This window comes from Molothrus aeneus, chromosome 6 (genome assembly GCF_037042795.1).
Source record: "Molothrus aeneus isolate 106 chromosome 6, BPBGC_Maene_1.0, whole genome shotgun sequence".
In the NCBI taxonomy this organism is placed as follows: Eukaryota; Metazoa; Chordata; class Aves; order Passeriformes; family Icteridae; genus Molothrus; species Molothrus aeneus.
Genome location: NC_089651.1, coordinates 23,649,670 through 23,673,773, shown reverse-complemented (window position 1 = coordinate 23,673,773; position 24,104 = coordinate 23,649,670). Strand labels below are relative to the sequence as shown.

At 37.5% G+C, this 24,104-nt stretch overlaps 1 protein-coding gene across 18 annotated transcripts in view; it reads left to right on the top strand.

Moving 5' to 3' along the window:
* The window catches only part of MADD (MAP kinase activating death domain), a 68,633-nt gene that overhangs the window by 36,201 nt on the left and 8,328 nt on the right, over positions 1-24,104 (top strand). For 8 of the 18 annotated variants that reach the window (XR_010783776.1, XM_066551411.1, XM_066551409.1 and 5 more), the window contains 14 exons: positions 1,493-1,699; positions 6,413-6,466; positions 9,518-9,615; positions 9,956-10,039; positions 10,509-10,667; positions 12,137-12,245; positions 12,794-12,856; positions 13,241-13,361; positions 14,491-14,596; positions 15,643-15,753; positions 16,641-16,748; positions 16,839-17,003; positions 18,129-18,201; positions 19,101-19,207. Coding sequence is in view for 17 of the 18 variants with exons in the window: in XM_066551411.1 (XP_066407508.1) it covers positions 1,493-1,699; positions 6,413-6,466; positions 9,518-9,615; positions 9,956-10,039; positions 10,509-10,667; positions 12,137-12,245; positions 12,794-12,856; positions 13,241-13,361; positions 14,491-14,596; positions 15,643-15,753; positions 16,641-16,748; positions 16,839-17,003; positions 18,129-18,201; positions 19,101-19,207 (1,565 nt within the window). In the remaining variant the exon portion in view is untranslated. The remainder of the gene's footprint in view (positions 1-1,492; positions 1,700-6,412; positions 6,467-9,517; positions 9,616-9,955; positions 10,040-10,508; positions 10,668-12,136; positions 12,246-12,793; positions 12,857-13,240; positions 13,362-14,490; positions 14,597-15,642; positions 15,754-16,640; positions 16,749-16,838; positions 17,004-18,128; positions 18,202-19,100; positions 19,208-24,104) is intronic. The other 10 variants (XM_066551413.1, XM_066551412.1, XM_066551420.1 and 7 more) reach the window with 3 other exon arrangements.

The following is a 24,104-nucleotide window of genomic DNA, read 5'->3' as shown; positions in this document are numbered from 1 at the left end:
TTTCCCAGTAAACTAATTGTGGTCATGAGAGACAAAATTTGGTGCAAACTTTTAAAGATTCTTTTCAACTTTTAAAGACTCTTCTCATCATTGCATAACATCTTAATTTGTAGTCATATTTTAGCTGTTTAGTATGTTTTACTTGTTTTCAATTAGTTGAAATTAGTATTTATTTCTAGAAATGTTTTACAGATATTAGTCCTTATGTTGATATTATTTAACATATAGTAATAGACTAGTAATCCTACAGGACATGATGGATATAGCTTATTTGTCTGGAGTAAGCTAAGTCTTAATAAAGCATGGTTGTGATTAAGTTATTATAATGTGGTGAAACTAAGGACTTGTTTTTAGAACAAGGATAGTTGGCAATAGTAGTAGGATTGGGAGGTATATCCTAGGAAGCAGTCTCCTGCTACTGTATGTGAACTTCCCACTATTTACCATGTCTGTAAAAGCTGGGAAGGGGGGCACTGTGTATCTGTGAATACACATTTGGAATGCAGCTACTGTATAGTATCTTGATGTATCAGTAACAAGACCCACAACTGAAGTAGTGTTCCCACTTCTGGTATTCACATCTTACAAAGTTGAGGAGGTTTCTGAAAGATCTGCAAGGAATTGGGGAAACACTTCAGCTCTGAAGGAAGGAAGTGTTCAGTCTGTAGAATGTTAGGTGTTGATTCTTTTCAATTACTCTAATTGAAAGGTTTTACTGAGAGCAGAATCTAAAATCCACTGAACAAAGGTATCACAAAATCTAGTGATATGACAGATTTAGATAATAGGAATTGAAGTTTTGACTATTAGATTCATCAGGTATTGAAATAGTTTGTGCATGAAGCTCTTTATGGAAAACCTGGTTTTAATTATTCTTTTCTGAAGGTTTTGCTGTAGTTCAAACTGTGAGGTTTGCTACAGAGAAATAATCCAAACTGCCTTTAGGGACATGTGGTTATAGGAAGTCTCAGAGATTGATGGAAGAGCTATAGCTAATTGGTATTTTTGGGAATTTTTTTCCCTAACTGAAGTTTCATTTAGTGCTACCCATAAAATTGATTGCATTTGTCCTTTTTGCACTGTGAGTGGAACTTACTTATCTTCTAGAAATTGTATTCTTGGTAGTTTATGCAGAGTTGTTTAACTCGTCACAATTTAGCAGAGGAGATGCTACAGTTACTGTGTCAGAGAACTTTCCTAGGTTTCAGATATACCGAAATGAGATACTTGAGTATCCCTAAAACAGTACTCTGGCTTTCTCCTCTACTGTTTCCACCAGTGTGTCAGACTATCAGCAAGCCAGGCTGGCCTATGGGAACAAATGTGGCACTGAGCTGTTTCAGTGCCAGGCTTAATGATTTAGGTGAGACCATCTGTCTCATCTTTCTTCTCCTGCTCTCATTTTCTTTTTTCTTAGGTCTCTTTCTATTTATTTATTTGTTTATTTATTTATTTATTTATTTTCTCTCAACACTGTTCCTTTAATTTAAAGAACCAGAAAAGAGAAAACGAAGTCCTACAGATGGATCTGTCACTCCAGTTGGCAAGGATCCTGCATCATCCCCAAGAGTGGAGCCAAAACCTGCGATGCAGCTGCCGGTACCTCAGCTAATGCCAAAGCCACCGAGCCCTGCAGGCAAAGGGCCAAGGGAGTTTGACACAAGGAGTCTAAAGGAAGAAAATTTTATTGCTTCCATTGGTGTGTATTGAGGTGCATGTGGAGTGCAGGGGGGACTTCTGGCTTGGCATTAGGTTCTATTTGCATTTTCTCCATTTTAACACACTACATTGCTACTGTAACATGCTTCATTTACACCTTGGATCACAAGGAACAATCATATGTGTTTTCACCCTACTCTTGGATAAACTATCCACTGCAATTTTCTCCCAGAAGCTGTTTAATCTCGTTTCTATATTTCATTACACCTTAAACAGCCTTATTTTTTGTTCTGTGATTGCTGTTTTCAAGCAACAGGAAATGGCAAAAGAGGAACAGGGACAGCAGGACTTCAGAAAGGGCAGCTGTGGAAGGGAGACATGAAACAAAGGTTTTCTGTCATTGCTGGCTACCTATGAATTATGTAGATTGTATCCTGATGTAGTGGGATCCAAAATCTGCTGTTTGTTAACAACAAAATTTCCAAAAAGATTTTAGTTACAGTGTTACAGTTTCAGTGAGCAGGACTGATGGATTTTCCTTCTATGCAATAGCAAATAGAATGTGTGTTCTTGTAAACAGCATCTGCTGGGCTGGTCACTGGAGATTTTCCTGTCTTACTCTTAGATGACATAGCTTTTCCCTATGTCATGGGAAAAAGTTTGAAATAGGGCTTTCAGAACTGTTTTATTTAAAAAGGGCTTTACAGACTTTTTTGGTGGGGGAGAAAGAAAAAAATTACTTTGGTTGGATCCTCTGGGCTGTGGGTTGTAAACATGAGAAGTATCATCAGCATATGAGAAGTTTTTTCTCAACTGCAAAAATATGTCATGTTAAATTATAGATGTTGCTTGCAGCCTGTTTAAAATAACATTTTAGTGGAATCACTGTGTGAAAGGTTAATCTTCTGAAAGTGTGGTGCTGTGAGGATTTGTATGTAGTTTGTGACATAGATTTGTATGTAGTTTGTGACATAAGACAAGGGATTGTGTGTGTTCAGCAGCTAAATGACAGGAGCACAGACACGCATTTTTATACACATATAATAACTGCAAGCTGGGTGCTGTCGAGTCCTGAAGTGATACTGTACCCCTCTGACTTGATTGGCTTTCTGTTTAAAGAGGCAATCTATGGAGGCAGTTGCTCAGAAACTAGTCTTGCACTCCATTTGAAAAGCTGTCAGGAAACTGAGAGAGTTGCAAATTCAGATGTCCAGCATTTCAGTTAGTTGTTTGGTTTGCTCTGGGTACTTCATTCCTGTTCTGTAGAAGAGAAAAAGGAAAGTATGCTTCTGGCACAACTAAGAAGAAACCAGGCTCTAGCACAGTGTTCTTTTAAAGAATGAAGAGAGATCTTTTGATGAGATTGCTAAGACTGCTTCTTTTCCTTTGATGAAATTAAAGCCTCATAGAAATGGAAATCATAGACATCAGATAGTTCCTGTTTGTGAAGCATCATAAGAAGTGCTTTTCAAAAGAAGTGCTATGCAATATGCCATGTTAGCTACTGTTGCCAGAATATAAGCCTTAAACAATTCACTGTCTTCAAGGACAGACAAAGGTACATTCCCGTTGATGGTTCTGATGTTTTCCACTTGTCTCTTATGGAGCTAAGTTACAAGAAGAAAATGGTTGTACCTAGACTGACCAAAGTTCCAAAGACTTGAATGTTTTTCCTGAAGCCTTTTTTTTATCTGCTTTTGTCATTCACCACAAAACATGAACTGGTATGCAAGTCACTTCTTAGGAAATTGCTGTAAAAATAGTGTAGTCTCCATAGTGTGTTCATCTGACTTGTGTGATCTAGAAGTAAAGAGTGTTTCTCTTGTGTTGCAGAGAGGTAATTTAAAGCTGCTTGCCTATTATACTTCCTTTATATTCTGTCATAGAAACTTCAGAACAAGACAGCTTCAGATATACAGGGCTGGTGTTAGTTGTAGCTTAGCTGTGAAATGCAGGTGTTCTCATTCAAACTAATTTATTTAGGGAAAAGCATTTGGTAAACATTTACATCTTGCTGAAATAACAACGTATTTGTAAGTAGTTCCATTTAAACATGGGAAAAAATGTTTTTATGTGAAGATGATCCAGCACTAGAACAGGTTGCCTGGAAAGGTGGTGGATTCTCCATCTGTGAGGAAAGTGAATACCTGAATGGACATGGTCCTGTGGCAGGCAGCTTCAGTTGATCCTGCTTTAAGCAGGGAGGTTGGACTAGGTGATGTTCTCAGGTCCCTTTGAACTTCAGCAGTTCTGTGATTCTGTGAAGTTTGGAAGGTACTTGCAGCCTCAAGTTGCAAAAATGTAAATACAACTTTGAATTAATCTCTTGGTATTGTACAGACGAAGTGCAAATTGGGCTGCTACCCTTTTTACCTAGATACAGGAAGAAATACTAGAATGAGAAGTCTTCAGAAGGATGGAACAAAATAATGTACAGCTCTGTTTGCAGTAGTCATATGTAGAGTGTATGTTAGTGTGGTGATTAAACTGCATCTCAAATATAGAGCTGAATCTATGGTAGCTGAATCTGTGGAGTTTTCTGGTACTACAGAAATAATGGCCATAAAGTTCACAGGGTTTCCTATTTCTAAGGTGAAGTAGGATCTGAGTTACCATCTGAGCTTTGATCTTGACTGTGCTTGATACCTAATTCCTACCTAGAAAATTCAGTATGAAGATGATGCTTCTGATACTCAACAGTTGCTTACTTCTAGAGTTCTTGTCTTCCAGGGCTTATCACCTGTAGTATAGGCCTTTTTGTTAGGATACTGGTGGCTTTTAAGTTGATAGTTAATTAATTTGCCCCTTCATGTTAGTGGTAAGTTTGGTTTATTGCGTACTTTCCGTAACTGTTAATGAAAATGTCAGTACTTACTGAAATTTCCATTACTAGTTTTTAAATAATTGTTTAATCTGGTCAGATCACTTTTTTTTGGCTGTTTTTTTTTAAACAGAAAAGACTGTGCTACATACTTCATCCACATCAGGCCCTTTCTGGACCTGCTGTCCTGTTTAGTTCAGGGTCACGTAACAAAGCCATAGGTGTAATATTTATGCCCTGTGAGTTTATTTGAAGGTTTGTTTTTCTTCTTCGACTAAGTAATTAAGAGTAAAATCTAGTCTGTTTTTAATGTGCTAGGATATGCTCTACACTAAATTACCAGACAAGTCAGCTAAAAGTAAGTTAATGGCAGGTGTTGTAGCTTTCAGACTGGTGGTTTTTAAAGTAAAGCCATATAGACTGAGCATGGAAGAGGCCAGATGTTTTCAAAGCCTTTTAACAAACAAATTCAGTCCATCTTAGAGATTGTTATCTCTGTCAGTGTATGCTCAGCTTGATAAGCCTGTAGGATGCTGTTTGGATCCCTCAGCAATTTTATCTTATCCGTCTGTCTGTTTATGAAAGTTGAAGGAACATCCATCAATCATGAAGCAGATCTAGAAATTGGTAGGCTAGAAACCATCTTTCTTGCTTTTTCTACCTTGTTTTTCATAATACTTTGGAGTCTTCCTTCACAGTTGTAATCTATCCTTTTAAATTTTTTTTTAGTGGACATTTTGCTCAATAGAACTTATTTAGAGCCTGTCTTGCCCTTATTTCTGCTATTTGCAGGGTGGAATGGGTTTCTAACACACTTAAGTGACCTTTCAGTTGCCCAAGAAGTTTTCTTAAAGAGCAGTAAAAGAACTTTTTACTTCTTTTTCCTTCCATTTACCACTTTTTTAAGAGGATCTTCCTCTGTAGCGTCCCCAACTGTAATGGTGCTAGTGAAAGAGGACAGTGCCTGACACTTGGAGTCAGCTGACCATGGCAGCTTGTAATGTTTCCTTTGGCCAAAGGGCCACTGCCTGGAATGATCTGATGTTTCTGAGCGGAAAAGGTGACTGCATTTCAGAGAGTTGAACAGAGTGATAGAAAAGTGCAAGTGTCTCAAGACCATTTTGTCCCAGGGCTGAGTTTCAAATTCAGTTTTAAGAAAACTTCAGACTGTTTTGCTGGTCTGCGCTTTGTATATTCTCTTATGGAATTCGCTGACTTGATTAGAGTGCTGTGACTTCTGTGACTTTGAGTTTTGGAAGTTGGAATGAAGCATGTCTGATATCTTGATAATTTTAGTTCTTCATCATTTTCTATTCTCTATACCCTGATGGGAGCAAGTGGATGCAGAGGAGTTCTGCTCTTTGCATATAGGAGAGGTTCATAGGCAGAGCCAGGAATTTATTGAGAATGTTGTCAGGTCAAAAATAACTTGTAAACTTTGTGATAATATGTAAGACATAATATTCTTTAAATATTGTGTTAAACTACACTTTAATATTTTTGGACTTGCTGCTGTTGTCTTTTGTGTCTTTCTCCTTTCAGTGATATAAACTAGAGACATAATTATTTGTTCCTAAGAGCTGTTTTTCTTAGTTGAGTAACTGCTGTCAAAGTGTGGCCTGTGGAGGGGAGGGGGGGTGCACCACCACCACTGTATGAAGTCATCTCTAATGTTTGAATACTGTTACTGAGAGATGATGCAGTGCTCAATACCTAACATTGATTTCTTTTAAACTGGTGTTAATTAACCCTTCACTCAGTAGTTGTCATAAAATTCTTCCTTTTTTTTTTTCCTTTTTTTTTCTTGTTTTTTTGGTTTTTTTTGAGGTGAAGGGGTGGGATTTTTGTTTGAAATTTTTTCCCCATTTTCACATGTCTGACCAGCTGCTGACTCTTTCTCTTTCTCTCCTGCTTTCAATGCATCTTGGGTAGAATTGTGGAACAAGCACCAGGAAGTGAAAAAGCAAAAATCTTTGGAAAAAACGAGTAAGGAAATTTAAAAAAATGTAGAAACTGACTCCTCCAGCCTCCCCATAACTGCCAACTCCCCAGGTGCAGGGTGAGCTTGCATCTCTGGCACACAGGTTTTACACTCACAAGAACAAAATCTATCAAGAAAGTCTCCATTAAAGTACCAAACAGATCTGTTTGCCCTGAGGAAATTATGTTCAAATGTCTCTTCTTTTTTTTTTTTTCCCTTTCTTTTTCCCCCCCCCAATTGTTGCCTTCAAAGAAGAGGAAGTAGGTATTCTGCATCCTCACCAATCAGATAAATATTTTTTAAGATACTCCATCTCCTTTCTTAAAAGTTAAAACTTATTTAACAAGTTGTTGACATGGATATATTGATTGATTGCTTGATTAAATGTTACTGGAATGAAGAATTCCTGTTTGTTCAAGCTGTGGGATGGTGAATTTTGTTAACTGGCATCAACCATGAACAGTCAGTCTCCCACAAGAAATACTTCTGAGGGGGAGAGAGAAGGTGTATGTGAATAATTGTATTTAGTGATGACTTCTAGAGAATAGCCTCATAATAAGGAATCAACCCGATTTTGTTTTTCATATCCCTTGGTAAAGAAGGAGTGAAATAGTTTGAGGCTGTTACAGAGTCTAAATAATAGTCTAAATCTACACAAATCTGAACATCTGTTGAAATATGATAATGAATAAAATATTGAATATGTATACTCTGCAGGTGCAATATCAGGTTTTGCTCTTTTGGTTGTCACTGTTGTAAATAGGGACATATGACTTAAAGGCAACAGCCAGTTTATAACAACCATATTGTGGTAGGTGTTTCCTAACCATAAGCTTAGTTTGTACTTTGCAGAGCTGATGCTACCTATTTTACAGACTGAAAATTGGGAAGGATTAATAGCTGAGATGAATGAGTGAAGATTCCTAACATTCTGACTAGGCCTGGATTTGCTTCCATTAGTTTTAGGCACCTCAGTTAAATATTTCTGTTAAGTACAAATTAGCAACTTCTGTCAAGTACAAATTAGCATGTGGAGTTAGTTCAAAGAGGATGGGGTGACTGGGGCAGCTCTGCAGTGCAGCTCACTGTACTTCAGTTGTGAATTGCTTCCTGCTGGGGTAGGAGTGTGTGAGACAGACACACAGCACCATGCACAAACTGAGCCTTTCAGGTAGGTGCCTACCCTGGGAGGGATAAATTGAAGCTTTAGTGTTCCATGTGTATTACACATGTCTCCATAAAGAAAGGAAAGGGAGGTTTTTAAGTGCTTGTAAATTGACAGTGACAACAATGGAGTTGTGGCTATTGTGCTCCTTAAACTCAGTTACAGGCCTCAAATATCCGAACTGCTTCAGTCAATTTCAATTCCTTTAAAAGTCAAACTGCCAGAAACATATCTGAATTATGTGTTGGGACAGAAAACTCCTAAATTGCGTAAAACACACAGCTGAAATTTTGTGTTATTGCTGTAGTAATGAGATACAAAACTTTTGGCTGTATCAGAACTAGAAATGATGACCACTTGAATGAGTGCATATAGACTTCTAGAAGTGAGCTATGTGTATTTCAGTGGAAAATAATACTCCAAATTCTTAGAAAAGATATTTTTAGTTATTTTTCTTCATAAATTCTGTTTATGCTTTCTCTTTCTTAGAATCTTTGAGGAGTTGATTTACAGTAACTAAGGCATTTGGGTCTGGAGGCAAAATACTATAGCAACTGAAGAATGCTTTCTGTAAACACTTCACAGGAAGAATTGGTGGTTGAGTAGTAAGCTAGTATGGTCTGCCCAGCCCACTTACGGCTTTGCTATTCATGAGTTTACATATCATCTCAAACTCACTCCCACAAATCTTTGTATATTATCCTTCTCTCTCTCTCTCTCTCTCTCTCTCCTCCCGTCCCTTTTTCTTTCCTTTTCACGATCTTATCCTCTCTAATATTACATATAATACAAACATGTTCATAATTCCCAGGTTGTTGTGATCAGTGCTAACATAGGTAGTGGCATTGTTTGTTTGGAGATACTGGCTATAGACATGGGTATATAATACAAATATTCCAGCAGCTGATCATGTCTTCCTGTTACTGAATAGTTGGCAGATATGGCTATGGCAGCAGTATTGCATTCAGTCTCTTCACCTTTCTGAGAGTATTAACATTTTGTGTACAGCCTATAACACACTCTTTTCTTGCATTGTTATTTACTTCATTCAGTGCTTATCCAAATTTCTTTTCAGGCTCTACCTCTCCATCATTCTCTTTTCCTTCTACCATCCCATCTGAGGACAATAGATGATACGATTCTAGAAGTGCATGGGAAATTGAACATAAAGTTCTTTATCCTTTCTTTCCCTTTTTTGTATCGTTGGGTTAATGAATGCATGACTTAAAAGCTTGCTGATTTCCTCTCTCTCTCCTACCTATGTGATTGCCAACTCTGGAGAGCCATTTGTTAATGTAATTGGGGAATGTTGTGAAGTACAGCATCATACAAGTTTAATCTTTGAAAATCTTACTGGGTAACACCAATTGTCACTGTTTATTTTCTTGTCATGTGTTGCCTGATTTTTGCCTAGATAGTTGCAGTGGGAAACCAAAAAACTCAGTCCAGGACTTTGAGCAGTTTAGCTGTTCAAAACAGGATTCTTACTTATAAGTAAATAGGTATTCTTTTTTATTACCAAGAATCAAAGGAAGTGGCTTCCTAGAGTTGAATGTCAACTGCTCTGCATGTGTTATTGTAACTGGAAGCTACTTGACTGTTGTCTGTCCTCTAATCTCTCTTGAATGGCTAAGAAAGGTACTGTTTAATTATAGTCACTCCTGGATGTTGGAATATTTGAAATTCACATTAATGTTTGAAGACTAGCAGATATGTTCTGCTGGCCTTGTTGTTTTCAGTACCAAGGAATAATAAAAAATGCATTAAAAATCAAAGAAATGAGAAAGCAAATCTGTTTTCTTGGTACTGTTCCTGCTTCCAGTCTGTCATCTGCTTTCTCCTATGCTGTTTTTTCTTGGTACAGTAATTATTTACTCTTTCCTTTGTTCAGGACCAGAAGGTGTGAAACAGTTTGATTTGGGAGAAACAGATGAGAAGAAATCCCAAATCAGTGCAGACAGTGGCCTCAGTTTGGCCTCAGGTTCTCAGGTCAGTGGCTCCTATGTTTGCAGTATTTATGTGGTAAGAGACAGGATTCTTCTATTCACTGCTTAATTCTGGGAAGACTTCTAGGGATTGAGTATTCTTGAGAGGGTCATTTGGTAAAATTTCTTTGCCCCTTTCTCTAGGGCATTGATCTTTGTAAACTAAATTACAGGACACCGTGGTCTTTTTTACACTCAGACAGTAGTTTCTATTTGATTGGCTAAATATACTAAGGAAGTGTAAGGCATGGGATTCAAGAGCCCAGAAGAATGGGAAGTGATGTTCTCTCCTTATGGTATAAACTAATGTGATTCTTCTTGTCCTTTCTATGTTTTGACTGCAGAAGAGTGATTTTGACTCTATTCCCAGTGGAGGACCAACAGTTATGGTCCGAAGTACAAGCCAGGATTCTGAAGTCAGCACTGTGGTAGGATATGCCCAGAGTGAAATCTGGATGTGATTGACTGCTTGTTAAAGTGAGGAAGGGCATTTTGTGCCTACATTTTGTGTGGTGTGGCAGCATAGTGTCACACATGCATCATGTACTCTGTGAGTGCTCTCTCCAGAGCCTCTGAGTGGGTAGGAAGCATGTGTGTGTGCCAGAACATAAATGGTACTTGCTTTATGGGCACATTACATGGTACTTGCTTTATGGGCACATTACAGCCTTCATATATGCTGCTCGTTGCTGCTACATATTGGTGTATTTATGGAACTGGTAGATTGCAACAATTCTATAAATATATCCTAGTTTTGTATAAACTATCTATAAAAAACCAGAAGTTTTTGAAGGTAACCTGAGAGCAAAAATGGCAGATTGTTTGATGCATTAAAAATACGAGTAAATTCTCTGGTGTGTTATCTCTTGAAGGTAATGGCTTTATTTTTCTCCACAGGTTAGTAACAGTTCTGGAGAGACATTGGGAGCAGACAGTGACTTGAGTAGCAATGCTGGTGATGGCCCAAGTGTGGAAAATGGTGGCAATTTAGCAGGATCCAGAGGAACTGTGTCAGACAGTGAAATTGAGACAAACTCTGCTACTAGCTCTATCTTTGTAAGGGCATTGCAAATTTAATTTTTTTTTTAATAGATCTTGTACAGTAATATTTCAATGTGCGTGCATTGATGCAATAGGATCTCTGATTCAGTTCTAAGGGTTGATCAGCAATGACTTACAATACTACAATGTCAAAGATGTAGTTTTGTCTGGGTCCACATACCTTTCTTCATTTCCTGTGCAATAAATGGTTTTTTGAAAGTAGTAGATTCAATCTTGCACCACTTTAGAGACTCTAGTAATGTTTAATATTAATTCAGTATTTCTCTCAACCAAATGGACATTTGGTGGGCATTGTTCATCCTTAACTAAAAGGAAAATTCCCTGTTTCCTAGGAGAAACTGCTTGATAGAGTAAAGGAGTGATCTATTTTAGTTTTAGCAGCTGTTCTGTTTGTTTGAAGTATTACTTTAGTCCCATTAGAAGTGTAGGCATAACTTTCAAATATATTTACCTAGTTGGAAGATCTGTATGTAGTAAAACCCAAATAATTTGTGAGCACTTAGTTTTGGAAAGTCTTGATTATTGTGTATAACCTCTGATATACATCTTACCAAGAAAATAATGATACATTTGATTTGGCTAAATCAAGCTCTCAGCAAAATAAGAAAACTTGCAGTGCCTTAAGATTGGTCTCACTGTGTTCATTTTTTATAATCTTGATAAGTAGAAGCCTTTACAGGGCTTCTACTTCTAATGTTAAAAAACAAACAAAATGATTGTGTTTTATGGCAGATTCTGCAAAAAGCATTATTAAAATGCTTTATTAATTATTTAACCATCTCTGCTTCCTTAGTTGCAAGTGGGTGTCCTCTCAGTTACTGAAGAGTCAGGCATTTTTTTTAAATTTACTTTTCTGTGTTTTTGTACCGAACTAAATAGAATAGAATTAAATAGAAATGAAGTAGAATTATAAGAAACCTTGCAAGAGATTTAGAAGAAAGATGATGGGTGTATATGATGTGCAATGAATTCAAATATTGCACCATAGTTTACCTGGTGTAGCAAAATAAATGGACCAGCTTTGGCTGTCACTGTTGTCACAGTTCCTGCTGGCTGGTCTTCCCAACTCTCACTCTTCAGCCAGATGAGATGGAAGCCAGATGGCTTAGTGTCACACCTTTATGAATGCATAAGTGTGAAATATGGGGGATGACAGAAGAGGTTCTTCCCTTCAGTTTGGGGCTTGCATTTTTGTTTTGCCTCAGTTTTCCTTCAGGGAAACACTGTGCCTCCTCTGTGTTTTGATTTCTGTGTTTGTCTCTCTTTGATTTTTCTTTGGCTGACTCTGGATGTTTAAATGTATAACGCTGCTCTTTGAACAAAACAATTGTTTTGTGAATGTTTGCAGGAGAAGCTTTTTTGAAGTATAGCTTGCAAACTTGTGTCTGTTAAACCCAACAGCACAAGAGAGAGCCCTGCAGGGTGCAGAGTTAAATTGCCAATACCTCTTGTATTATTTTCAGGCCAAGTCTCACAACCTGAAGCAGAGTGTGAAGGATAGCAAAGGGAGCACTCCAGGGAGAGGTCCAGAGGATGGGAACCAGCGTGTCTATCTATATGAAGGACTGTTGGGTAAGCTACCTTTTTTTTTTTGTGTGGAGGGAATCTTTCAGGTTGAAGTTCAAATGAAATCATGTCTAGGACAGACTGGAATTTTCACTTCCCCTGACACCGTTTTTAACCTCTAACTATTGTCCATGCTGGTAAAATAGGAAGGCACATCAGACCATTCAGAGTGAAGCCAAAGTTTTGCTGGGGAAATTGAGTAAGTGTAAGAGGAGATTGGTGTGAGTGGTGTAGTTTGCATAAAATTAAATCTGTCCAAGTCTCTTGCTCTTCTTGAATACAAATTCTTTAAACAATATGAAGAAGGGGAGAAGGAAGTTAGCTATGTGTGGAAAGCTAAAATATTTCACTGATCTTGAAAAAAGATCATTCAGCTTAAGTCACTGAACAGAGGGCTAAACTCAGAATACGAAAGGGCTTCAAGTAGCTCCCTTGAATCAGGAGTGCATTGGCTATTTTGTATTTTGTCTGGACTTATTGTTAATCAAAAGCTCTCTCTTCCTGTGTTTTTCATCCTTCCCATTTATCGTTCCTACCTGCTTGGAATGGTGCAGGTAGGGATAAAGGATCTGTCTGGGACCAGTTAGAGGACGCTGCAATGGAAACCTTCTCTCTGAGTAATAATCTTATCTTTCCACTTCTCTGTGTGTTTGCTGTGATCTGTGTCTGTATAAGATATTCCTGTCTCTTTTGGGCAGTTTATGGAAGTTTATGGAAGAAGCTATACTCCTTAAAGAATAGAGATGAGAGGTATTTAGCTGTAAGGGATTAAAAATATTGTGCCATTAATTAGAATGAGAGATTTGTCTTGTCTTTTCTTTTACACTTTTCTTCAGTTGTGATATTGCTTGTGGTTTCAAGTAACCTTTTTTTAAAAAATATAGTTTCATTGTGTATTGGCTTAGGGTATTTTCAAGGAGTGGGATTGAACAGGAATTAATGATAAAGTATCTGATTGGATTAAACAGAATAAATGCTCAATTTTTTAATACATTGCATAGGCAAAGAGCGTTCAACTTTGTGGGACCAGATGCAGTTCTGGGAAGATGCTTTCTTGGATGCTGTGATGTTAGAGAGAGAAGGAATGGGGATGGACCAGGGACCTCAGGAGATGATTGACAGGTAAATTCTTTAGTAGACATTTTTCCTCCTCATTGTTTCACCTGGGGCTGAAATAGTAAAAATAGTAGGGAAAAATTATTTTAATTCTGCTTAACATGCTATTGTCACTTTGTAAACCTTATTACTATACCTGACTATTCCAAAGGGACCCTTTCTCTCTCTGCTGGTCAGTAGCTCCTGATACTGAAATACTTGTCTTTAGTTATGACATACGTTTTTACTCTTGTGGTGAGATATTTCCTGAGAAAAGGGTAATGTAAGCATAAGAACAATATGAATGGATGGAATAGACTAGATCATTAGTAAAGTAAGAGATTTCTGTGACTATGTTCTGGAATAATAGTGTGTTGACATACAGTGAAAGAATTAAATAGTTCCAGAAATGGGATTTTGAGCCTTCTCAAAATGCAAAGTAACTTAAAGGTGTTTTCACAGCTTGTAGTTAAAACAAAACAAAAAACCTCATGAGGAAACCACTCTCTAGAAATATCTACATGGTTGCCTAAGGCTTGACTGCTTCTAAGATGTCAGTCTTGACTCATTTCCTCTTCCTCCCCCCAGCTCTATTAACAGCTGATCATTCTGTGCTCTTGTCTACCACCTGCAGCTCTACTGCCTCCATCCATGCTATCATGGAACCTGAAATCTGGTAGCCAAAATAAGAACTAGTTTGGGGTGATAATTTCAAAACTATTATTCCAGAAACTGCCTACCTTACTGGAAAAAGAGAGTGCCTGGTGCACTTCCTTCATCAGCTTTCTTCTGCCTTGCAGTTGTATTTAAGCTCTAATGTGGGATAGCTCTTGTGCTGAGCTATGTGTTCCTCTTCTCATAGTTGTAATTGTCACGGAGCTGCCACTGCAGAGAACAGGAAATGAATGATAAGCCCAGCAGACCACTAACAAATTTCCCACTGAGCAGATGTTATTTGCTTCAACTAGTTAATAATTAAGGGAAATGTTTAATTACTGATAACAGTGTTTTACTGGAAAATGCCCATTTGACTTAGTGTTTTCAGAGGTTTTATTTGCTGTACGCTTTGCAAACAGTGCTGTGTCCTCTGGCAGTGCTTTAGGGAAGTGGATGAAGAATGCCTGTGAGTCTGCCTCAGATGTAGCTCTTCTTGCAGGTATCTTTCCCTGGGAGAACACGATCGAAAGCGTTTGGAGGATGATGAGGATCGCTTGTTGGCTACACTGCTGCATAATATGATTGCTTATATGCTTATGATTAAGGTGACTTCTTGTTCTTTTTAGTAGATTGCTACTCAGATTTAAGCAGTATATTTTGTTTGTGTTGTTTTGAAACCATACATCTGTTTATGAAACTCAGAACTGTGGATAATAAGGGCAGTTTCTAGTAGAAACTGCAAAGTTGGAAGGCTTTCTGTTACTAGAGAGATGAATTTATTTGAGCTGTCAAGGGAAGCATAATCCTGCTAACCAAACACTTTGGTACTTTATTTTCTTGTTTTGCATAACAGAGCCTAGTAGGCTTTAATTTTAAAATATTTTGAAAAATACAATGCTTCTTTCAAGCACAAAGTATTCTTGTCAAAGGAAGGAAGCAGATTGAGTTTGTTTTATATACTCCACAACATTAAGGTCATAATGCAAATGTGTTCAAAAACAGTGTTTGATCCAGCTTGAAATCAGCACTCAAACAGGGGTGTAAGGTCTTTGAAGCCTTTAGTATCAATGGCTGGCATTCATAGTAGCCTTTTGAAATGGCAACTGAGGCAGAAATATTTTGCTTCTGAGCTTGCCTGCTGCTCATCTTCAGGAAGAACCTTTTGCTGTTTGAAGGCTCTCTGGGAGTGTTTGTTAGAGCCACAGCCTAGTGACCAGGAAACACATGGTGAAAGAACAAGAACTCTGAAAGATACCGTGTTGTTTTGAGGGCTCCACAGCTTCATAACTTGAGTCTGTGCAGAGAAAGAGGTGGAGGAGCTGGTATGGCCAATGAGACTCAGAAGTGGTAACATGGAGAACCGAGGCTTTTGGTGTCAGTAGTTGGAAGTGGTGGGTAGTGGAACTGCAGCTTGTGCCCATGGGCAGAGTGGAAATCTGTTGTGCACAGCATCACTTGCACAGTAGCTGGAAAAAGTGGGATATGTGCAATGTGGTCCTGTACTGCTGATTAAAATGCCCTAGCATGGGTGAATTGCATATAAGTTATTTCGCTTCTTAGCAATGGAAACCAAGATATATTTGGGAGATTGGAGTTGTCTCCTCCTGTGAATAGAAAAGAGTATGCAACTGTCTGTATATCTGCTTTCTAGGTGAACAAGAATGATATTAGGAAAAAGGTGCGACGTCTAATGGGAAAATCACATATTGGATTGGTGCACAGCCAGCAAATAAATGATATTCTAGACAAACTTGCCAATCTGGTAAGTAAAACAGTGATGAGTGGGATATACCTCTGGGAACTACAGTGGAGGAAATAAATTGCCTGAAAAGTCTTATGTATATTCTCTGCAACACTACTTTAAAAATATTAAAAATAATTAATTGAAGTTTTAAATGCTACTCTTCACAAATATAGAATAAAGACTGTGACTATATGACCCTGTTTATAATGTTTTAATGTTACACAGTTATCAGTTAGAGCTGCAGTACAAATATGTATAAACATGACACTTATGTACAGCAGTTCTGTGCAACATTAATGTTTTCTTAATAACGTTTGTTGGCAGGAACCTTTATGATAACTATGACTGTAAGAAGAGTTTAGTTTTCTATGAATTTCCAGGCCACTATAAGACTTAGAGCAATCAGTTTCTGTACAAAACTGTTCCCAGTATTCATAGAGAATAAACCTGATGTCCTCTAATGATCATTAAGAATATAGGCTAAAGCTTCAGTTAGTAAATCTAGCCAGTTTTTAAAACAACCATCACCAGGGTAGACACAAGTTAGGCTCTTTTAAAGGTAATTTCTACCTTTGGAACTTACTTTTCTGCACAGAAAAGGCATAAAATGATCTTATAATTAATTGGGAAAAATCAGACCAGTTTACTGCAATGATACCAGAACTCAGATACCTCAATTTCCCATACTGAGTATGCTACCACGTGAATACTGTGTGCTGTCATAACTCTCCCAGTCACACTTGTTGAAACTAAACTTACTAGAGTATCTTGCTTACAGCTTTGTCCAAAATTGTCTCCAATGAGCTCATTAAATACTGTTAAAATTCTTTCTTTCATTTGTGACACCTAACGTTTTGGGATTTTTCCAATGTTCATTCATGATTGCGTGTGGGTTTTTTTTCTAGAATGGACGGGAACTCCCTGTGAGACCCAGTGGCAGCCGCCACATCAAGAAGCAGACTTTTGTAGTACATGCTGGGACAGACACAACAGGAGACATATTTTTCATGGAGGTAGAGACAAGAATAATACTAATGCAACCAGTAGCAGAAGAAATAAGAGAAACAGCATTAAAAATCTTACATAATATTTTGTGCTCCCAGGTATGTGATGATTGTATTGTGCTGAGGAGCAACATTGGAACTGTGTATGAACGTTGGTGGTATGAGAAGCTCATCAACATGACTTACTGTCCCAAAACAAAAGTGCTTTGCCTCTGGCGTAGGAATGGTCAGGAGACACAATTGAACAAGTTCTACACAAAGAAGGTTTGTATCTTGTTTAATATACAAAATACTGCAGGGAAAACTGCACAGAAGAAAATAAATCCTTTGCGTGTCATATTCCATGTTTAATCAAAAAACAGCACTCTCTTGCCAGCACTGGTTACTGAACTGCAATGGCTGTTTAGCAGCACTGACATCTGAAGCTGGCCTTGTGCCCTGTCATTTACTTGAAGACAGTTGTCCACCAGAAAGTATTTAAGAAATTATATGTAGCTTTTTTGTTGGAAGAAGGAAAGCATCAGTATTACTAAATATTGTGTGAGCTTGCAGGCTTGTGAAGATAGTAAAAATACTACAGAGGATTCATAGGCAAAACCTAAATAAAACTATGCCCTAGGAGTTAATTGTATAGTTTTTGATCTTAGAATTCTGGAATGGCTTGGGTTGGAGAGGACCTTTGAGATCATCTACTTCAAGCACCCCACTGCCATGGGACACCTTCCATTAGTCCCTCTGTCCATGTCACTGACAAAGGTGTTAAACAGCGTGGGACCCAGTACTGACACCCAAGGAACAGCACTTTTCACTGGTTTCCACTTGGATGCCGAGCCATTATCTCAACTATTTTGAGTTTGTCCATCCATCAGATTTGTTCCTTTCTAGTACAGAGTAGCTCAGCTCTGTGTCCTGTATCTTGGGCTATTGACAGAAAATTTTCTTAAATTTAGCTCTGAGATTATGGCTTAATCTCAGAGTTGAAGGAAGAGGAAGAGAAGAATATGCCATAAGGAAATTGATAAGAATAACAAAAAAATAGGTATTAGGTGCATGACTAACAATATTGATTGCTGCAAGCTGAAAGAAAGGGAGGGATTATTTTGATGCCTATTCTACAGTAAGAAACTGCATAGGCTTGGTTAGAAGGTGCCAATGCATGAACTCTTCACTAACTTATGTGGTTAAATGCTATGAAATAGTTTCTCTATCATCTTGTAAAACAAATATAAATACTAACTAGTAATAAGGTGTGCTTGAACTTGTATAGGCTTTTGGTCATTGGGCACCACATGGGGCTTGTTCTTTTTGTAGAACCTTAGAATATTGCTGTTCTTTTCCCTCCCTTGGTAATTTGGAGGAATAACATTGTATTACTCTTGTATCTGTTAGTGTCGGGAACTGTACTACTGTGTAAAAGACAGTATGGAGCGAGCAGCAGCAAGGCAGCAAAGCATTAAACCAGGTACAAGATTTTAAATGTTGGGAACATTTGTTGTTTAATCTGCAATCAGCAATTTTTTAAATTAATAACTCCTTTGAACATAATCTCCTTTTACTTGGAAATCTTGCGGTAACTTTGTGCATCTATACGCAAGTAGCAGATTGTTGTCTTTAGCAAGAGTGTATTTGAAAGGTATTTTAAGAATTGGACAATAATGTAGTATTAAAAATATGTTTGAAATGTGTTTGCATTATGTTAAAAGCCATTCCCCAGAGCTGAGTGGTTCTGCAAAAAATTATAATTTTTCAAAAATAATTTTAAGAAGGCTTTTTTTAGCTGAACTGAATAATGCATAAGAAACGAGATGAAAATGTCTAGATTATTTACCTATTAATAACCTCTATTAAATTATTATTTAAATAATATTTTGACATTTTAATTACTTAATACGATGCCATGCAGCTCACAAATACAAGCCTCCTTTGTGCTGCTTATGTATCTGTACTTAAGATTATGCTCTCTATGGTATTATGTGATTGCAGGATGTTGCTATTCAGAAATGAAATGTGGCATTTAAAGCAAACAAACAATACCCCAATATGACATACAATAAATACAGGATGAACTGACATTGATGTTACTTCATGTTACCAGAATGAAATTTATTACAATTCGAAAAATTCTAGTGGTTCTTAGAAAGCTGTCATTAGTGAGTGGGCTCACTGAAATGGTCTCTACTATTCTTAGTAGTGTCCTTTTGCTATGCAGATCAATAGGAATTATGTTTTTACTATTTAATATTCCCCTTCAGCATACCATGACTTGGCTGACTCCTTTCTGCGCTCTCTCTCTCTCTCTGAATTTTTCTTTTGGTTTGTTGTTTTTGTTTTGGATTTATTTTTTCTTTATTGACATCACAGGCCCTGAGTTGGGTGGTGAGTTCCCTGTGCAGGATATGAAAACCGGTGAAGGAGGTCTTCTTCAGGTCACACTGGAAGGAATTAACCTGAAATTTATGCACAGTCAGGTATGAGGGAAATCTGTGAGAAGACTGAGCATGGAGCTTTCTGCAGCATGCCTGTATAGGTGTTTCCTCTTCCCAGAGTATCAGTAAGGAGAGGGGATAGTTTGATGTGGGTAAAAAAACTTAGATATATTTACACTAAAACCCACAAGCATGTATCTATCTATCTATCTATCTATCTATCTATCTATCTATCTATCTATCTATCTATCTATATATATATATGTAAAAACACTCTGAAATTAAATATCCTCAGGAAAACTATAATCTGTTAAAGAAAAATGTTGATAGATCTTTCAGCTTCTTGTTTGTTGTGGTCTGAATTGTCTAAGCAGAAAACAAATGTTAGCCTGTATTAAGAGACAGAAAAAGTGATCAATGATAATCTAAGCTGCTGTAATGCATCACACTGTGAACAAATCCTCATTGCATAAGCAGTCAGCCTTAAAGATAGTGTTTGAGTATTACAGGTACAGAAGGCAACCTTCTGCATTGTATTTAATCTATCGTATTTTAAAATTTTAGAAATTATCTGTAGAAGTTTGTAAAAAAATAAAAAAGGACACTGGCTCTTGATGTAATTCACAAAAATAAGAAAAAAGTACTGATTTCTTTTTCCTTCCAAAAAGCAGATATTGTGGGCATAGAGGAAACACAAGTAGAATTGTCGTTTCTTCCTTTCTCTGGATGTTGTTTCTGTTGCTTCCTTTGATCCTTGTTTTTTATTTTGCTTTATGTTTTTTTGTTTTGCATATATTAAATGCATGCTATGCTAGACAGTAGAATCAATTTTTAGGGGAGAAGGGAGAGTGTGTATGTGTGTGTGAGAGTGAGAAAGAAAGAAAAGCTTCTGTCAGTTCTCTGTGAAGTGTTTTTTCCTTTCCTCCTGACTAGACTTTTCTCCCCACACAAGCTTTGTTTTTCTTTGAGGATACATCAGTGTAGATCCCACTGGAAGTGCACATGCATCTCAAACACACATGCTCAGAATCTTTAATACGTCTCCCAAGGTCACAGCAGCACCATGTGCCACTTTGAGTTCATATGTGCCAGTGTAAGGAGTGGAGAGTTGTGAACCTCCCTCAGTTTTCTTGCTGTCTCTTAAAAGTCCTACCTGCAATGTCCAACCTGCTGTAGAGTTTCAGACCTACTCTGTGATGGAACACTCTACTCAACTAAGTTACAGATTTTATCTTTTCATTGAGTGTACTGAAATACAAAGAACTGTAAGAGGAAGTTATTGGTTGCACAGAATGAATTTTCATAGTTCTTGAAAATGACAGGTCTAAAGCCTTTGAAAATTAAACCCTGGTCTCAAAGCAACAGTATGATATCCTTATAGATGGATATAATAGAAATTAATTTGTCCTAAGGTAAGGACACAAAATAGGAATGTTCTGTTTGCTACTTTGCCCAGAAGTCAAAAAAGTTCTGCTATAACTGCTCATCTCTATGGAGATGACTCCATTTCATAAATGAAAAGGCAGGCAAATTCACATTTGCAGTGAGAAAGCACATAGGAAAAGATAGCCACATCAGCAGCAGCATGGTTTCTTAAGCATTGCAGGCATCTTCACAAGACAAAGACCCTCAGTGTTAAGCACATAGTGAGCACTCATGAATTTGTGCAAAAGAAAAACTCCAGATGCAAGCCTTATTTTTTTTTCCTGAAAGGTTGGAATGACATTCAGAAAGAATTTCAGGGAAACCTTGTACTGATTTTTAGTATGGGACTATCTGGAGCATTACTTTAATTTTGTACAACAGGTACTGAGACCTGTGCTACTACCAGAATTCACAGAGTACCAGCTTTATCATATCCTTTCTTAGAGAGAATGGTGTTCTAATTCGCTGTCTGTCATGAAGATTCCTATCTTTTTTCTGGAAAAGAGTCTGTACAGGCCAGACCCATGAAATATGCCAGTAATAAACCTGAAGGATTATTCCTACTCTTCATCACCTTTCCAATGAAGCTATTGCCATTACTTAAGATGGATATTGAAACAAGTGCAGTTCTGGAAAATACACTGGGTTTATTCAATATGTTTAATTCTTGGTCTGTTAGATTATGTGACCAGGGCATTCAGTACCATTTAGGGGATCCAAGATATATAACCCTGTTTTCCTTCTCAAAGCAAAGTGTCTAGACAGATAACGAACATGTATCATTTGTGGGTATCCGTAGAATGGACAACTGTATCAATTACATAAAGGACTCCTACTAGTTGCACCATGCAAAAAAAAAAAAAATCCCCTCCAGTTTCCTAATCTTTGGAGCTAAAGGATGTTGGCATTCTTATTCTGACACTGATCAACCAGTCTGTTTTCTTAATAAAAGGTCTGCTATTCTGGATGATTTTTTTTCAATTCTTGTATACATTGTGTGAATTGCTTCGTAAGGCGGTTGATTTCAGAATATTTATATAAGCATCATTGAAACCAGGATCCCACAGCTGTTTTTTGGTGTTGAAAATGGCATTTCTATTTCTGTTGAATTTGAATGGGAATACTGACCAACAAAAGCCTACAGGATCTCATCAGCCCCAACTTTCTCTTCATCTTCCTCTCCTTACTTAATATGATGGCCCTGTTCTTGGCTATCTTTCCAAGTACTCTTTTCAGTATTGTGGCTTACTATTGCTCTGCTTGATTGGACATCATAGAATTAATTCAGAACATAGGAAGAGGGGGTTCCACTTTTTAAAAGAAAAATGTATATGGAGTCTATGTGAGAAGACTGAACATACTGCTTCAGTGTGAAGCTTGCTTTTATGAAGGTGTTTTTGAAGGCTCTTGATTTGTGGTGTGTGTACTTTCTTACCATCTTGTGAATTCCTTAGGCAATGTCTCAGATACATGGTGGGACAACCTGTTATTGACATGTGAGAGTTGTCTTTAGTGTTCACAGATTGTCTCACCATGCTGCAACACATGTAAGTTTAAGAATAAAAATTTTGAAGTCTGTCTGCGCCTAGCAGGTTAGAGGATGTTCTTTAGAATAGTGAGGAATCAAGTGTACCTGTGGCGTTGGCAGATAATTCTGAGTTCACATGTACAAACTCTGTTGATATTGGGACTCAGTAGCCTGTGCCTGAATACATCTGTGTCAAAAATAGATGGAAGCTTAATAAAACATGCATAAGGCACATGCCCATCTACAGTAGGATCCACACTGAATGCTCTGTCTTGAGGAACCACAGTTTCCCTAGGGTAAGTAACTGCTATTTCCTTTATGTGTGTTTTCTGATGAAGTGAGAGGAGAGGATCTCTGTCCCTTAAACAATATAGCAAGAAATTGCCCTTTAACTCACATCTTCTGAAAATGGATTGTAATTGTGACAAACTTGATAAATTTTCATCTTGCTCATAGGTCTTGTGGAAATGCAACACTCTGTGACATTAACTCAGATCATGAGCACCTGGGGCAGTCAAGTCTCTTAGGCAGTTTTACTCTTCCCAGATAAAATGGCCAGTGTTTTGCCTGAGCCTTTCTACTGAGTTTCTGAATTTTTGTACTTCAGACTATTAGCAAAAACTTTTCACAGCAAATATTACAGAATAAGCAGAACTAAGTGCAGTAAAGAAAGTATTCTGTTATTGATTTGTTTATTCTGTAAGTGTACCTCAAAAATTAAAATGTTTTTGACCACGTAAACTCATATAGAATATGAATGAAAACAGGCAAATAAAAAAATGGGATTAAGTCTCCTTTTCCTTGAGTGCTTGAACATATGCAGAAATAAAGATTTCTGGTTAAGTAAGTGGAAGTTTTGAGTTTTTATGTTGAACAAAAAATATCTCAGGTCTGTTGGTTAGTTCTCTGTCAATAAAAATAATCATAAAATTCCTTTGACTTGAAAATCAGCATGTCTTATCTCAGGTGTACAGTGGATTTACTGATCTTCTTGGCAATAAGTCTCTTCAAAAAAAACTCCGCAACAATTTCTAGTGTTGGCATCCTTTGTCTTTCATGCATAGCATATAATGCATGACTACATTGGTGTTGCTAGTATGGGATTCAAGAAGGTTGCAGAGTTTTCCTTTCCCTTCTTTCCAAGACAATGAAGTTTCTCTAGTACCATTTAAAAAAAAGTTCCTGAGATCATGGTGTCGTAAAGGTGTAGGCACTTGAAGTATCCAACCACACTATTGTAATACAGTTTTTAAAAGACCTCTCTAAGGTGTTTGACATAGACACTCCAAATATTAGGGCAATGTTACTCTTAGTGTTTCTCTTGCCTTGAAAAGCAAGTCTATTAGAAAGTGGGATGTGGTTTAGAGTCTTTATAGTACTTGCTACAGCTTCTTATGTCTGTGTACTGACTTTGACCCTTCTAGACATGTGCACATAAGAAGGGTCTGTTTTGTATCTTCAAATAGATTGGATGTTAAACAAACTCATTATGCAAAGAGAACTTGTTTATTCATGCAGTCTTGGTATCTGCGTTCTGGACTGAGAAACCTCATTGTGTAGTTCAACAGCTTTTATCTTTTGGGGTTCATGTATGTAAACATGACTTTAAGGCAGGTTTGTTTTCTAAATGACTTGCTCAGCTGGCAGAACCATATGTGAAGTGAGCAAAACCAGAGAAGGATCCAAACTCTCCCATCCTGCTTCAAGCAGAAAACTGGTACTGACTGTTAAAAGGAGATGGTTCCAAGAGTAACTCTGAAGATTATGTGTCATAAACTCCAGTAAAATCTTACATGGCAGAAGTGTCAGGGAGAAGAAAGGTTGGTGGTTCCTCATTGGATTCAATTTGACTACTTGGTAGGTTAGGAGGATCAGTATCAGGGTGGGAAGTATAGTGCCCCTTACCTGCCCTCTGTGCTGGAGGAGGATGCATGGAGGGGCAGAAACTACCTGGGATGGATCAGAGGCTACAAATAGTGCCAAATT